Source organism: Linepithema humile, chromosome 4, assembly GCF_040581485.1.
Source record: "Linepithema humile isolate Giens D197 chromosome 4, Lhum_UNIL_v1.0, whole genome shotgun sequence".
In the NCBI taxonomy this organism is placed as follows: domain Eukaryota; kingdom Metazoa; phylum Arthropoda; class Insecta; order Hymenoptera; family Formicidae; genus Linepithema; species Linepithema humile.
Window position 1 is genome coordinate 13,035,835 of NC_090131.1, and position 16,906 is coordinate 13,052,740.

At 31.0% G+C, this 16,906-nt stretch overlaps 1 protein-coding gene and 1 long non-coding RNA gene across 2 annotated transcripts; one reads left to right on the plus strand and one right to left on the minus strand.

Moving 5' to 3' along the window:
• Positions 1 to 1,517: 1,517 nt before the first annotated feature.
• Positions 1,518 to 5,284, minus strand: LOC136999353 (uncharacterized). The gene is made up of 2 exons (XM_067353113.1): positions 4,249 to 5,284; positions 1,518 to 3,673 (listed from the first exon to the last, which is right to left on the minus strand). The coding sequence occupies exon 2, from the start codon at positions 3,659 to 3,661 to the stop codon at positions 1,526 to 1,528; it is 2,136 nt and encodes a 711-aa protein (XP_067209214.1). The 5' UTR covers positions 3,662 to 3,673; positions 4,249 to 5,284; the 3' UTR covers positions 1,518 to 1,525.
• Positions 5,285 to 11,963: 6,679 nt separating this feature from the next.
• On the plus strand, positions 11,964 to 15,761 carry LOC136999365 (uncharacterized). Its single transcript, XR_010889739.1, has 2 exons — positions 11,964 to 15,240; positions 15,621 to 15,761. It is a non-coding gene; the product is annotated as an uncharacterized lncRNA (long non-coding RNA).
• The last annotated feature ends 1,145 nt before the right edge of the window (positions 15,762 to 16,906 follow it).

The following is a 16,906-nucleotide window of genomic DNA, read 5'->3' on the forward strand; positions in this document are numbered from 1 at the left end:
TTTATAATGTTACGTATACTATATATATTATAACAAATTAAACTCATAATTAAAAAAATAAAAAAAATGTCGTACAAAAATAAAAATATTTTAGTAAAAAAAATTTTAAATATTGCAAAAATTTACTTAAAATAAAAAAATATTCATTAAAAAACACATAAAAACTTGGCGTTGCTACAGTAAACTACATGTTAACTTACATGATGTCAACTTATTACATTATGTCAATTAATCGTCAATTGTTATATTATTACGAATTTTTTTGCTTTATAATATTTTGAGGTGTAGCAACGCCAAGTTTTTTTGCGTTTTTTAATAAATATTTTTTTATTTTAATTAAATTTTTTTAATATTTAAAAATTTTTTTTGCTAAAATATTTTTATTTTTTTAATATTTTTTTTATTTTTTTTAATTATGAGTTTAATTTGTTATAATATATATAGTATATGTAATATTATAAATAATATATATCGTATAGTATATGTAATAATATATATAATATATATAGTATAGTATATGTAAAATATGGTGAAATATAGTATGCAATATAATAATATATGTACGACAGCATTTTTTTAGATTTTTTTTTTAATATATACGACAGCTTTATGTACAAAAGTTTTATAGAAGAGTTTTATAGAAATAGTGTACAACTTTTTTCATAGTTCTTTAATCCCACTTGGCGTCATTTCCTGATATTATATTTTTTTATAGTTTTAATATACACAACAGCATTACTTGTTGAAAGGTTTTAATATGTACGACAGCTTTTTTTGAAAGGGTAATATATACGACTGGTTTTTTGATAGGTTTAATATATACGGCAATTTTTTTTAAATGTAAAACAATACTGTTTTGTTTTGGTTGTGACAAGAGCGTGTACTTGGCGCCTTTTTTTTTACCTTTTTTTTTTGAAAAGGTTATTTTTTGAGATATCATCGTCAGTAGCTGAAAAATTCATATTTAATTAATTATTGATGTCATCATTAGAATGATTATTATTGTGGCTACTTGTAAATTGTAATATAATCTATTAATCAATTTAATCTTTAACAATACCTGCTTCCTCTTCCGAGGTATCCTCAAGACGTGCGGGTTTTTTGGTGACACGTTTCTTGGCCGGTTTTATTAACGCTTTCGTACACAGATCATCCGTATCATCATTTGTGGAAGCGTTCGTGCAATGCTCCTCTACTTGATTGGCAACTTCAATGGTCTCTGTTAAGTTTATAAAGACATTTTATTGTGATAATTCATTTTTAAAATATTATGTTTATAAATTGTTTTACAAAAAAATATTAACCGAAAGGTCCCAGGAGTTTACGATATTCGTACTTGATCCATCGGTCATCTGGTTGAAGTACATGCATTTTTTTTCTTATGAATTTCATGTTTTTTGGAGGCCAAAGAATGAACTTATGATCCAGATGCACCCAATGCTCAGGAACGAGAGAGCAAAAGTCTTCGCACAATACAACATAATATCGCACCATCTGTAAGTTAACGATTTCACGTCGACAATAATTACTGATGTAAAAGTGGCATTACATATTGATTGTTTTGAAACGTTAGTAAAACAGCTTTGCGGCATATTTGGTCTGCAGGCCATATTTGTGGAGGTGACAGATTTTTTACTTCATATATGTGCAAGTTGCTCGAGGCACATGGATAATTCTGAATATCGTTCCTGTTTAAAAATGCACAACCAATAACGACAATAACATTTCCTCTAAATGCGATATGATTGATCATGACGATACTTCCATCAGCCATGAAGCAACAATTATCTGGTCTTTTATTTGATATTTCCAAATTTTTGAATTGTAAAACTCGATGCTCTCTGTGACAACCCATAGGAAGGTTGGACCTAACTGGTTTCTTTACCAGAGGATAGTTGAGATTCATACCACTTATATTTGCTGTTATTTGCGAAGATTTGGCCTGACCAATCTCCGATAATCGTCGATGAATTTGCTGCAATGGTTTCGCGTGTTTTCGGAGCAAACGTTTCAAAGTTTGCATGTGATTTTCAAAATCGAAAGCACTAAATCCGTCCAACGTGCCAAATGCCTTCACACTTTCGTTCAGATGAATCAAATTATGTACGTTACTCGTAACATACTCTTTTCCATAAAGGGTTTTGAATTGTTGCACAAAATAAACCAACAATTCTTTAGCATAGGCATTGTTGACATAACAATCGTGTGGGTCGCATAATATCCGAATAGCGCAACTTAGAGCATTGAAATGAGCCAAATATTTTTTCGAAAGAATTGGTTGTAGCAAAATCGGTCCTAGATATAACAAGAAAGTCCGGAATTCAGTGGCTTTCCAGCGATGCAATTCTTGCAATCCTCGAGGTTTCCTGTTGAAATCTTTGGGTATCCATTGTCCTGAGATCACTAATGCGTCAGATAATTGTTGTACAGCCTCCGCGCGTAATGTTAGAATTCGACGACAATCGAACCATATCGTCAACAAAATTTTCATAACTCCTAAGCATACTAAATGCATATAGTCCAGCGGAAATTGAATAACCATATCTATAGGTAATGCCTCAAATGGTGAAGTACCTGTATGATGCTCTTCATTCGTTCTGCGCCTAAAGGTTTCATTTGTCCGTAGTGGTGCTGATTCAGAAAGAAAGACCATTCGATTCATAAAATCTCCCTCTTCAGTACACATTCCGCAACTGAAATATCCATTGAATTGTTTCGTACATTTCACATAGGATCGTGCGGGACTATCACAAATTATGCATCTTATTGTGACAATAAATTGTTTTGAATCCACAACAAATCCTTCACTGTTCAGTCTTTTATATTCGTTTATAAAAGGTATTAGATAGTCGTGAACTGAATATGGTTTTTTATCCCCGTGATATATTCCAATGACGAACGGGGTATTAAAAGGGCCATTAATAATTTTTCCTAAAATAGGCCACAAACTTGTTCCAGAAGATTTTGCAATGGGTAGCCCATCGATATTTAAATCCAACATAATTTCTGTTCCAGAGATGAAAAATGTATTATTTTGCAAGCGTTCTTCTAGAGCTTTTTGCAATCCGTAGTGGAGGTATGTTCCAGGCGGGCAGTCGGTAATTTCCATATTAGAAGTACGTAGTGTTTGCAACAGTGTACGAGAGTCTTCAGGCAAGTTCTTGTGACCCGCTTTTCTCAGAAGTTTTAAAAGGCGATTTAAATGAACATGTTTCATTGCAGTATCCAATGCGAAGGATGCTAATTCCTCTACAAAATCAAAAGTTTCCAAAATAATTGCAGGACAGTCCTTTTCGAGATCCTCCTCTGAATCACTGTCACAATCTTCTGACACGAAATCTTGTGCAATGTTTTCAACAGCCTTGTCAATGTTCTGAATATTAATAACATTTTCTGCAAAGTCATCTGCAAAGTTATTAATCATAAATTGAGGATCATTTTTAGCCACGCCATATTCTGCGTTATTTGCATCAGTTGCAGGATTAAGGTTCTCTTTATTTCGCTTGTGTTCAATGCCCATCGGAAGCCGAGGTACATTATTGAGAAACTCGTCATCGACAGATGAACTGTCTACAAGCATTACATCTTCTTGCCATTGTTCAGCGAGCCGACGATAGACTTGACGTTCCGACAAGTTATTGTAGCGTTTCCGTTTTGGCATGTTGCTAATAATCTATAAAATTATTTTATTATTATCTCGAGCTGTTTTCTATGATGCAAGCAAAAGTGATGAGTAGCGAGTGTAACTCGATATCGGTCACTAATTTATGTAAATACATACGACCTTTCTCGGGCCGAAGTGTTTACACCGAGCACGATAAATTCATCGACGAGACCGTGTGTCACCGAGAATTATTGATATCGAGAGATAAATATCATTCTTGCAACCTCAATCTAATTTCTGTGTCTTGTATCATCGATAAAGTAAATATCGGTACCGAGCGGGCCATTTTCACAAAGAGTATCGCGACCATCGCCGTCACAAAAGATGAGGCACACGTGCGAGATGCGATAAGAGATTGTGCGATAGGCGTAGCTGTGATATGTGTGTCGCGACGGCGAATATCGATAAAGGAATACAAGGAAAGTTTTAGACTCATTCTACAAAAGAATTATAGCGAGACACGGATCACGGATTCCGAAAAATTCTGGGAAAATATATCATCTCTTTCGTGCATGTGCATTAAAAAACAGACGAGAAGATTGAATTAAAGAATAGGGTTAAAAAAAATTTGACAATGTCCTTACCGTTTAGTAGGTTACAGCACGTCAGTGTCTGATTAACTGATGGAGATAGTAGAAGAAAGAGACAGAAAGAGAGAGAATTAAGAGACACACAGAGAAACAAAAAGAAAGGAAAGAAAGAAAAAGAAAGAAAAAAAATGCAATAGAAATACAGAGGTAGAAAAAGTAGAACAAAAGAGACGAAGAAAAACGCGATTTTCACGGCACTTGAAATTATAGAAACAGAATACACGCAGCTCGATCTCGATCGCTCAAAGTGCGGAATTCTAATGTCAACAATGACACTCAGCGCTGCCGTGAAACTCGTTGCCATGATAACAACAAACATATCACACTGCTCATGCGCAGACCTCTAAAAAATGATACTGTTAATAAATTCTTAATGAGTACTTATTTTTCGTCCATTTGGACCTTTCGCAAAGGAACTCTTTCGGAACTCTTTACAAGTAAAAAAAAATAATTCTTAAAGAAGTCTAGATCAAAATCGTTTTTGAAGTCTTAAAGAGTACATTATAATTCTATCATTTTGATCATGCAAAAATAAATTCTATTTCAGTTCTTTTTAAACAGAAATACTGAGGTCTTTAAGAAGTCGAAAATGCGAATTCTTTTGGAATTCAATACGATTACTTGTGCTATCTGGGTGGAGATCAATTGCTCTAATTGTTGCTGCTGTGCAGCGACTTTTTGTTCCAAATCTTCTTCGAAAATAAAAAGAATAAATATATAAATAAAATAAAAATAAAAATAAAAGTAAAGTTAAATTATATAAATTCTCGACCGTTCGAGATTTATCGAAAAATTTTAACACACTTCTTCCGTCTGTTTCAAAGTTTTGCGTTTACTCACTCGCGTTTACGTCTCGCGGTCGACTCTGTACACATCAATAATATATAATGTCTAATATCATAACACATCCCAGCAAACACCAAGTTACAGTTATATAATTGTTAGTTGTAATTTCCCACTCAACAATATAACTGTTATATAATACACGTGTTATATAACAATTATATTATTGAGTGGGAAATTACAACTAACAATTATATAACTGTAACTTGGTGTTTGCTGGGATTGTTCACTTTTTAGTTGTTATCGTCGGTTATGGTCGATTGAAAATCTTAGTTCTTATATACAGTGTGTCCCAAAAGTTCGGCAACGGTCAAATATATCGTAAAATATAAATTTTCTTGAAAAATGTTTTATACAAAAGTTGTAGGGTATTAAGTGACGCATTAAATAGTAGTATTAGTATAATCTTAGATGGCGCCACTGCGGTCAGGTAAAAGTTATCTTAAATTTTTCAAATGGAACACCCTACTTTTTATTCCACATTCTTGTAGCTGACGTTGAGACGTTTCCAAAACACTGGTTACAAACCTTTCTTCCACAAAAACTTTCCGGGTTATGGGATTCAATATTTACAGTACCGCTGGCATTGGCATTACCCAAGTGTACCACGTGGAGGTTGCCCAGTCGGATTTACACCTCTTGTGTGTACAACGTGTGTGTGTTGTGTGCGTGCGTGCGTGCGTGCGTGCGTGCGTGCGTGCGTGCGTGCGTGCGTGCGTGCGTGCGTGCGTGCGTGCGTGCGTGCGTGCGTGCGTGCGTGCGTGCGTGCGTGCGTGCGTGCGTGCGTGCGTGCGTGCGTGCGTGCGTGCGTGCGTGCGTGCGTGCGTGCGTGCGTGCGTGCGTGCGTGCGTGCGTGCTTGAGTGTGAACAAAAATAGGGACTCTACGGTTTGTCACTTCCTCATGGGGTAATGCCAATGCCAGCGATACTGTAAATATTGAATCCCATAACTCGGAAAGTTTTTGTAGAAGAAAGGTTTGTAACCAGTGTTTTGAAAACGTCTCAACGTCAGCTACAAGAATGTGGAATAAAAAGTAGGGTGTTCCATTTGAAAAATTTAAGATGACTTTTACCTGACCGCAGTGGCGCCATCTAGGATTATACTAATACTACTATTTAATGCGTCACTTAATACTCTACAACTTTTGTATAAAACATTTTTCAAGAAAATTTATATTTTACGATATATTTGACCGTTGCCGAACTTTTGGGACACACTGTATAAGCACATGTATAAAATATTTTTCTATATACAAATAATTATAATTTTATTCTCTACTTACGGGACATTGTTCCACTGCGTGCTGCTGTTGAAACGAAACTGGCGTCTTGAAGAATTAATTCTGTCACCTTATACTGGCAAGTAAACATATTCTATATGTGTTTGTAACATTTTCGTATTCAGACAGTTGACTCGCGTTGCAAGGATCTCGACTGTAAGTTTTTCGAATTATTATTTATTTTTTCTATTATTCTCGGATTTATTGTTTATATCTATTTTTCACTTAATTGAAAAATGGGTGATAAATCAACAAATACACGTAAGCGAAGTTTTTCGGAATCTTGGCTTCATGATAATCGCTTTAAATCTTGGATACGCAAAGTATCATCAGATGAAAACCTTTTTTATTGTAAATACTATATGCGACAAAAATATGTCATGCTCCACATCACATGTTGCAAGACATGCGGATTCTACGTGTCATAAGAATAAAATTAAAGAAAATTTATCATCGTTATCAGATAATAATGTAAGTCCGAGAACAAAAATATCACGACAATCCAGCAACTTTAAATTTCAGCAACAATGGTTAGATATAGAGTTATTTAAGCCATGGTTACGCGAAGTGTCACATGACGAGCGTTTATTTTTTTTGCACATTTTGTAATAAATATTATATGGGTGATATATCGCACGTCTATCGTCACGAAAATTCCAAAGGACACAAAGAACAATGTAAATTACAAAGAAAAATATCAAATAAAGATGTCGACATGAGAGACGAATCGCTTTTATCTTTTGAAGATTTATCTTTTGAAAAGCGAAGAAAATCAGCAGAAATTCGATATGCTGCGTTAATCGCTGATAGAAATATTCCATTTCAAACTGCGAAAGATATTCTCAATTTTTACCAAGAAATAGGAAAAGATTCTAGCATATTACAAAAAATGTGTATGAGTCGAAAGAAATGTACAAATATTATTTCTAACGTTTTATGTCCGATTGAAACAGACCGTGTGGTGAACAGCATTCAAAATACTAAATTTTCCATTTTTATAGACGAATCGTCTGATATTTGTAATGAAAAATGGATGACGTTTCTTGTCCGATTTGTTGATCTTAAAATATTAGATATTCGCACGCAATTAGTAAAATTAATTAATATCAACGCAAAAAGTAGCAGTGCGGACAAAATATTTAATGCATTTAAAACTGAGATGTTGAAATCAATGATCTCATTTTCAAATATTATTGCTTTGTCATGCGACAATGCGCCTGTTATGACAGGAAAATATATATCATTCAAAAGAAAGTTGGAAGAAACTTGTAAACATTTATTAACTATTTCATGTCCATGTCATTCCGCTGCATTGGTTGCACATTCTGCATGTGCTGAAATACCAGAATATTGCGAAGAATTTGTAAAAAAGATTTCAAGTTATATTAACAGTAGTCCCAAGCGTTTGGCTATTTATAGAGAATTTAGTGATTGCTTCTTGGAAACAAGTCGCAAAATTTTACGATTGTCCGATACACGGTGGCTTTCTCACCATTCATGTATTGAAAGAATTCTTGAGTCTTGGGATTCTCTCAAGCTTTTTTTTACTGATATGGTGTTGACAGAAAAATCAAAGTCTGCAGAAAATTTAATGCTTGTAATGCAACGTCATGATGTAAAAGCATATTTTTTATTTTTAGAACATATTTTAAATACTTTTATTCATTTAATGCATTTTTTCAAGCAACGGAAACACAGCGGTTCATTTATTGCAACCAAAATTAGTAAAATTTCAAATAAATACTTTTTGAAACCAGAATTGTTAAAAAATGTATGTAATAATATTCAATTTTCTCAACAAGAGAATCAAAAATCTCTAAATGAAGTAAATTTAGGATTCGAATGTGAGGAATATCTCGATAAATTAATGAAAGAAGGACACACAGACATAGTTGCAAATGTTCGAAAGAATTGTTTGCAATTTTGCGTCACTGCTGCAGAAGAAATTAGTAAAAGATTACCAATTAATGACAAATTTTTGTCTAAATTGAAAGTTTTAGAAGCAAACGTAGCTTTATCGGATAGTGACAGAGAAATATCATTCAATGATGTCTCTTTTATCGCTCAAACTTTTGGTGGTTTTGACGAAAATGGTTTAAAGAAAGAATGGTATCTTTTATATCATGATTTTACACAAGTAGAAAAAAAAATCTTTCAAAATTAAATTTTGATGACATGTGGAAAGAAATTTCACAAAGTCAGAACTCTATTAACATTGCAAAATATCCCAATCTAAAATCTTTTTTGAATGCTGTTAGATCACTTCCAAATTCGAATGCTGATTCAGAAAAAGTGATTTCTGTTTTATCAGATATAAAAACAAAAAAACGCAATAAACTTTCGGTTACCAATGTGAATGCTCTATGTGTTCTAAAATCGGCTTTAAAATCTAGAAAAGAAACGGTTCTAAACATGGTGATTGATGAAAACCATTTGTCTCTCATGTTGGCAAAGACATTATATGCTAGTAGCCCTATGAAAAAAAAAGTAATATAACGCTACATGCTGCAGATATTGATGATGTTGCTGGACCATCAATATCAAAATAACATAATAATTTTTAAATAAAATAATAAACATTTTACAAGCATTGCAGGTAATACAAAATAATAAATAAATACAAAATATATTTTGTATTTATAGAAAATTATAAAGTAAGTAATTTTCCCAACTCGCCAATATACGCGCAACGCGCAAAAGTACAAGTACAGTGAGTATACAAAGTACAGTAAGTATATAGATACAAAGATACAGTGTCAACTACTGTAAATTATTTTAACCTGTAAATAACAGGTGTAAAAAACAGGTGGTACAATAGGGCTCCAGGCGACGATCTACTTAAAAAAAAATCGAACGCGCCATAAGTGGAACTTCAAAGGTGGTGCGGAAGACCACTACTTATTAATAATACTAATAAAATTACTAATCTTACATCTATTTGATTGCATTTTTAATATGTTACTGTGTTCCTCCACTAATCTTCACAGTACATGTATATGTAATTACTACAGTAACTCTATGCAGTAGTTTAAAATAAATAATTAAATGCTTTGCAGGTGTGTAATCTTTCATGTTGATAAATGTAAAATAGCAAGCATGGCTAAACGAGTAAGGCGAATGGCAAGAATATTAAAAATCTCGTGTTTGAAAACTGTGATTTTGTAACTTTTTTCTTTTTTTGATATTTGTTTTAAGTAAATTATTAGATAATGTTTTTGGCTAAAAGAAATTATTTTATCTTTATTAAAAATATTTGCATATGTTAAATTAGCACTTTGTTGCAACATTGTAAAATAATTTTTCATTTTTCTATTGACAATAGCAGATCTGTATTATTTCTAAAATTGTTAGTTTAACATATGCAAATATTATTAATAAATAGAAAATATTATTTTTTTGGGCAAGAAAATATTATCTGATGATTTACTATGTTAGAAACAAATGCGGAAAAAAGAAGAGAAAGTTGCACGAAGCAGGTCTCGAACAGGTGATCTCTAATATTCCAGCCAGAATTTCGCCTCAGAATTTCTGAATTAGAAACGCTTGCTTTTAACATGCAAGTAGCATGCATTTACCCACACAACACATGGACGTCCTTCGGACGTCCGATGTATATCCTCAAAAGTCCTGGTTATGTCCCGGCATCTCGGACGTCCATAAGACGCCCTAAAGACACCCGAAGGACGTCCTGATTTATCGTAGTTCCCAAAAACATTCGGAATGGCTCGCAATATCCAATAATATTATGTATGTTTAATATATTCCCGGATATATATATATATATATATATATATATATATATATATATATGTCTAAGGGATGTTGCAAGGACTTTTCAGATAATATACTGTATAGTTCCAGGACCTTTGGCTATTGCCAGGTCGGACCTGGATCTTTTTTCAATATAATGTATATTTCCAGGTCCGACCTGGTATTATACACTTTATCCATGAAAAAAGTAAAATGTAATAAAAACTAAAAATTTATCCTATTTTTATCAATAATAAGATATTATCAGATTAAATGTTCATATATGTAACCTTTCGAGTTGTCCTTAGTGTATAAAACAGATTTTTTTTTCGAATATTTAAATTTTATAATAACCATAATGTAATATGTATATTTTCGGGACACATGCTGTAATTATATGGATATTTTCGGGACCATACATATATTATGCTTTAAATTAGTAAAATAAATCTGAAATATTATTGCTATACAAAAATTGTTTTATAGAGATTATTATCTTAAACTTTAAAATCTTTGAACTCTAAAAAAACTGCATTTAATATTTTCGCACGATGAATGTTTCTGTATGCAGAAGCCATAAAATGTAGCAATGGTCACATTCAGTTTAGCAACGTCACTAAATTTTCCGCTGAACCTTAATATTTATTTATTAGTTCTAGAAGTAAGAGCCAATCATATTCCATTAATAAGCGATTTATCCTGTGGAAATTTAGACGTTAATCTGACGTAAATATACAAATGGTTCCGCTAATAACAAAAATTTGGCGCCATAAAAATTGCTTTTGTTATTTCGTAGAAAATCTATTTTAGCCTTTTAGCATATTATTAAAATATTGATGTTTTATTATTTAAAAAAATTGTGTTTCATGGATGCTAGCGCCAGACACAATTTTAAGATTATTTATGCTGGCAATCTTGATTGAAAACCGCCGTTACATTATTGATATTAGCAAAAACTTACTGGTTTAAAAACTTCTCATGTTATTATCATCGAATATTAGATAAGAGAAAACTTATTAATATAAACTTTCAATGATATTTTGGAAATTTAACTGTTAACATGATGTAAAAATATATTATACAAATGGTCCCGTCAATAACAGAAATTTGGCGCCATAAAAATTGCACGTGCTATTTCAGAAAAAATTTATTAATTTAGCTTTTTATTATATTCAAACAGAGTAATTTATTATTTAATAAAATCATTTTTTATAGATGTTGATGTTAAACGCAGATTTAAAACAATTTATACTGACAGTCCTAATTGAAAAACTCGCTACACTATTGATACCGTCAAAATTCGATATTCTAAAAATTTATCGTACTAATATTATTATCGAAAATTAGACAAGACAATTTTATTGATACTTTTCAATGGTATTCTGAAAATTTAGGTGCGTTAATTTGACGTAAATATGCATTATAAACGGTCCCACCAATAACAAAAATTTGGCGCCATAAAAATTGCTCATGCTAATTGATAGAAAAAATTTCACTACTTTAATCTTTTATCACGTTATTAAAATATTAATGTTTTATTATTTAACAAAGTCGATTTTTATGGATGCTAATGCTAAACGCAATTAAGGCGTAAATATTAAAGGCGCAATAAATTTGATTTATGCTGGTAATCTAGATAAAAATACACTATTAAAATTATTAAAAATTTATTGGTTCAAAAATTTCTCATGTTATTATCATCGAATATTAGACAAGAGAAAACTTATTAATATAAACTTTCAATGATATTTTGGAAATTTAACCATTAATCTGACGTAAATATATATTATATAAACGGTCCCGTCAATAACAAAAATTTGGCGCCATAAAAATTGCACGTGCTATTTCAGAAAAATTCATTAATTTAGCTTTTTTATTATATTAATAGTGTTTCATTATTGAATAAAATTAATTTTTATGGATGCTATCGTTAAACACATTTATATATTGGCAGCCCTAATTAAAAAACTCGTTATATTATTGATAGTATCAACAATTTGACATTATAAAAATTTCTTACGTTATTATCATGAAATGTTAGACAAGAGAAAACTTATTAATATAAACTTTCAATGATATTTTGAAAATTTAACCGTTAATCTGAGGTTTATATAGTTGCCCCCCCCCCTCCTAACGCAAATCTTAAAAACATTTATACATTCGGATTGTACATTGTTTGTACATGAATGTACTATGATTTTTATCATTTGTACATTTTTCATTAATTTAAAAAAAAAATACAAAGTTTTCGTAACTGTGCCAATGATAGTTAGCCCCCTCTATGTCGCAATTACGTCACGTAAACTATAATTTATGAATTTATCGTGCTTAATTGTTTATACGTCGTTTGTACATTATCAATAATCGGTTAAATTTATAATTCCAACATTTTGTTTTTGTTTAAAACGCAAAATAAATTATTTTTATTTGAATATGGCGGGTACGGAGCACGGAGCGGGTGCGCATGCGTTTGCGTGCATATGCGCGCTTGTACGTACATATACGTGTGTGTGCGTGCGTGTGTGTGCTGCATGGCCGTGTAGGTGTGTATGCGAGTGAGTGTGGGTGTGTACGTGCGTGTGTGTACACAACACACAGCATATACTCACACACACATACGCGCACCCACTCACACACACACTCACACACACAGCATACACATTAGTCCGGCATTATATCACGGCTATGTCATGACAGCATAGTAAAAGTTAAAGACTTTTAAAATATCTCTAGATGAAAAACTATTAATTTTTAAGCTTTGTTTCCATTGAAACTTTCGATCAGGATCAATAAAACATATTGCAATTTCGGCGAATTTAACTAATGGCCACTTTTCATAATGTTTGTGCGAGGTCCTTTCATAGAAATCTCTTAATTATAATTAAAAATTATTTGAATCAATTTTGAAAAGATAGAATTCCTCACAATGTTTTTTAGTTCGTGCTTTACGAAACAAATAATTATCGCTAGCCAATCAAAATCTTTGTCAAATAAGTATCTCATATTGAACAATAATATGTATCTAAGGCACTTGATGGAAAACATGTTCTCCAGATAACAGCTGGATTATTCCACAAATCAATGGAAAACGAAATATTTGGCCTTTGAAAACTAGCTTGAATTTTTGAGCTAAATAATTGTTGTAGAAGTTTACATTTTTCTTTGTAAATATTCGCACAAGACTCCCTTTTAATAAAATTAAGAATAAATTGCATTGTCTTGTTGGCATTTGATTCTATTGATGTAAAATATTGTGATTTATCCATAGCCGCTGTGAATAATATTTGTATTATAGAATCGAATGGACAACCCAGCGAGAAATGATCTATTAATCGACGTCAAATCGATGTCTAATTGACGTCGAAATCATCGATATTACATCGTATTGATGTCGATTCGACAACAATACGACGAGTCATTTCTCGCTGGGAAGTATTTCTTACAAAATAGGGTTGTTTATCAATTAAAGTCGGTTGATTGACGTTATTACCATTTTTTAAAAGCATTAATTTTTTAATATCTTTAATACGATTGTTACGATGACGAATATCTGGTTCAGATTTGTAATAATAACCACATTTTTTCTTTACATTTTTTTTCTCTTTACTTAATTTTTAATCACTGATTTGATTATTATTATTATCGACAGTTTCTTCAATGTTAAAAGATTCTAAGAAATTTTGACAGTCTTTATGATTTTCTATACTCGATAATATTGATCCTGTTCGAAAGTCTCAATGGGAACGAAGCTTAAAAATTAATAGTTTTTCGTCTATTGATATTTTAAAAGTCTTTAACTTTTGCTATGCTGTGATGACATAGCCGTGATATAATGCCGGACTAATGTGTATGCTGTGTGTGTGAGTAGGTGTGTGCGTATGTGTGTGTGGGTATATGCTGTGTGGTTGTGTATACACACGCACGTACACACCCACACCCACTCGCATACGCACCTACGCCGCCATGCAGCACACACACGCACGCACACACACGCACGCACACGCATGCGCTCCGTGTTCCGTACCCGTCATATTCAAATAAAAATTATTTATTTTGCGTTTTAAACAAAAACAAAATGTTGGAATTATAAATTTAAACGATTATTAATAATGTACAAACGACGTACAAACGATTAAGCACGATAAATTCATAAATTATAGTTTACGTGATGTAATTGCGACATAGGGGGGGCTAACTATCATTGGCACAGTTACGAAAACTGTAATTTTTTTTTAAATTAACGAAAAATGTACAAACGATAAAAATCATAGTACATTCATGTACAAACGATGTACAATCCGAATGTATAAATGTTTTCACGATTTGCGTTGGGGGGGAGGGGGCAACTGTATAGACCTGTTAATCTGACGTAAATATATATTATACAAACGGTCCTGTCAATAACAAAAATTTGGCGCCATAAAAATTGCACGTGCTATTTCAGAAAAAATTTATTAATTTAGCTTTTTATCATATTAATAATGTTTCATTATTGAATAAAATCAATTTTTATGGATGCTGGCGTTAAACGTAGATTTTAATGATTTATACTGACAGTCCTAATTGAAAAATTCGTTACACGTTACACTATTGATTATTGATACAGTAAAAAATTTGACGCTTTAAAAATTTTTCATTTTCTCATAGAAAATTTAATAAAACAAATCTTATTGATACACAAACTCTCAATGATCTCTAGAAATTTAAGCGTTAATTTGACATATAAATGTACATTGTACAAATGGTCCCGCCAATAACAAAAATTTGGCGCCATAAAAATGGCTTGTGTTATTTTATAGAAAACTAAAATGATTAACATTCGTGATGTGTGCGCGCGTTGTGCATTATTATATTTATATTTATAATTATGTTTAGTGAAATTTTTGATACAATAACATGAGTAATTTTATGGCGCCAATTTTTTGCTATTAACGGGACCACAAGCCATATTTTCATTTAGCATGTGTAAGCTCATTGGTTATTTATTATTTCTTGTCGTACGGTTCTATGTGTAGAAGCCATAAGGTATAGAAAATTGCGGCGAAGAAAAGGTATGGTTTCTATTATCTTTAAATTGTGAACACGCTTCATATCTAAAACTATTTGTCCAAAGGTAAGTTATAAGATATCTTCTTCAATATAATAACATATATTATCAAACATTTTTTAACGTATCGTTTGATTGCCTTCAGATTTTAACCTAAAAAGAAATTAACCTAAAAAGATTGAACAATAAATATTTTGTTAAGGAACGTAAATTTTTGGAAAAAATATGTATCAATCTTTAAGTATAATAACATTAAAAATTAAATTAACATTTTCTAAAATACACAAATTAATTTTTTTAATTTTGTAGCTTAAATCTGTATGTATTCCTTTGCGCATTCTGTAATATATGCAAAATGCACATTATCTCATATGTATTCTACATACACAATGTACATAATTTTATACGTTTATATCTCTTTAATTATAAAAACTTTTGTATTATAGGATATGCAATACTTCATGTATGTAATATAATGTAGTCATGTATAAGATGTATGAGTAAATGGTGCAAATGTCATCAATACAAATGATCCAGCTAACTATGTCGCTAATGGATATAAAAGAGGTTTCTCTGCTTAGAATTAATATATTAATATATAGGTACCATCAATGGACAAATATCCTCAAAGTAGAAGAAACAAACATTCTGATGAATCATTAAGTACATATGTTTTATTATAATTTTCTTTAATTAATTGCTTGTATAATTATTTTCGTTTTTTTGTATCCTTAATAAAATATTTATTCTTTAATTTCTTTTAATTGTTATATACATCTTAAATTATATCTTATAATATATATCTTAAATTTACCATTCAATTTATTAAACAGAAATATTGAAAACTTTGTAAGTAAAAGTAAAAAAAAGTAAAATAAAAAATGCATTGAATTATTTACGTTATATTATAGATAATTTCGATCAGGGACTACGTCGTATGACACGCATTACAGAAGACACTGTTGTACTTTCAAGTGAAGTATCTGATATAGATGCTGAAGAATTGTCAGATACAGCATCAGATAAATCAAGTAATATCAGTGATTTAGAATTTCAATCGTTCTCAAGTCAAAAAATTGTAAAAGAAAAAATTACGGAAATAGAAGAAGGTATTTATTGTTTGTAAACATGTTTGAAATTCGTAAATTTATACATTTATAATTGATATTTTTATTTCGTAGATAATGACGTTCCAAGCAGTTCATCAGAATCAGTTACTTTTAAAAATAACAAAAGTAAAAAAAGTAACAAGCGTAAAGCGACTCTCTCTCTCTCTCTGACAAAGCCGAAAATTTAAATCCTGTGCAAAGAACAAAATTACACAATAATTGTATAGAAAATAATGGTGTAGTATTATTTAACAATTAAGATTACTTAAAAAAATTTTACAATAATATAACTTAGATTTTCTTATAATAAATAACTAAATAAATAAATAAATAAATAAATAAATAAATAAATAAGTTAATAAATAAATAAATTAATAAATTAAGAATAAATACTTATTTGTTTTCCTATTTTAGAATGCACTCAAGTCATTGCTAATGCTTGCTATGAACAAGTAAAAGTATTTATACAAAAAAAGATGGATAACATAAAAAAAAGTATTTTATACGATATACGGAAAGGATTTGAAGAATTACAAAACAATTTATTATTAAATTTATCACACAAAGATGAAATGAATCCAGTTTCTGCTTTAAAACAAATTATTGGTTTTACATTACCGATA

Bases quoted from the DNA above. Each gene is read 5' to 3' on its own strand.
- LOC136999353 (XM_067353113.1), bottom strand. From the start codon at position 3,661: ATGCCAAAACGGAAACGCTACAATAACTTGTCGGAACGTCAAGTCTAT.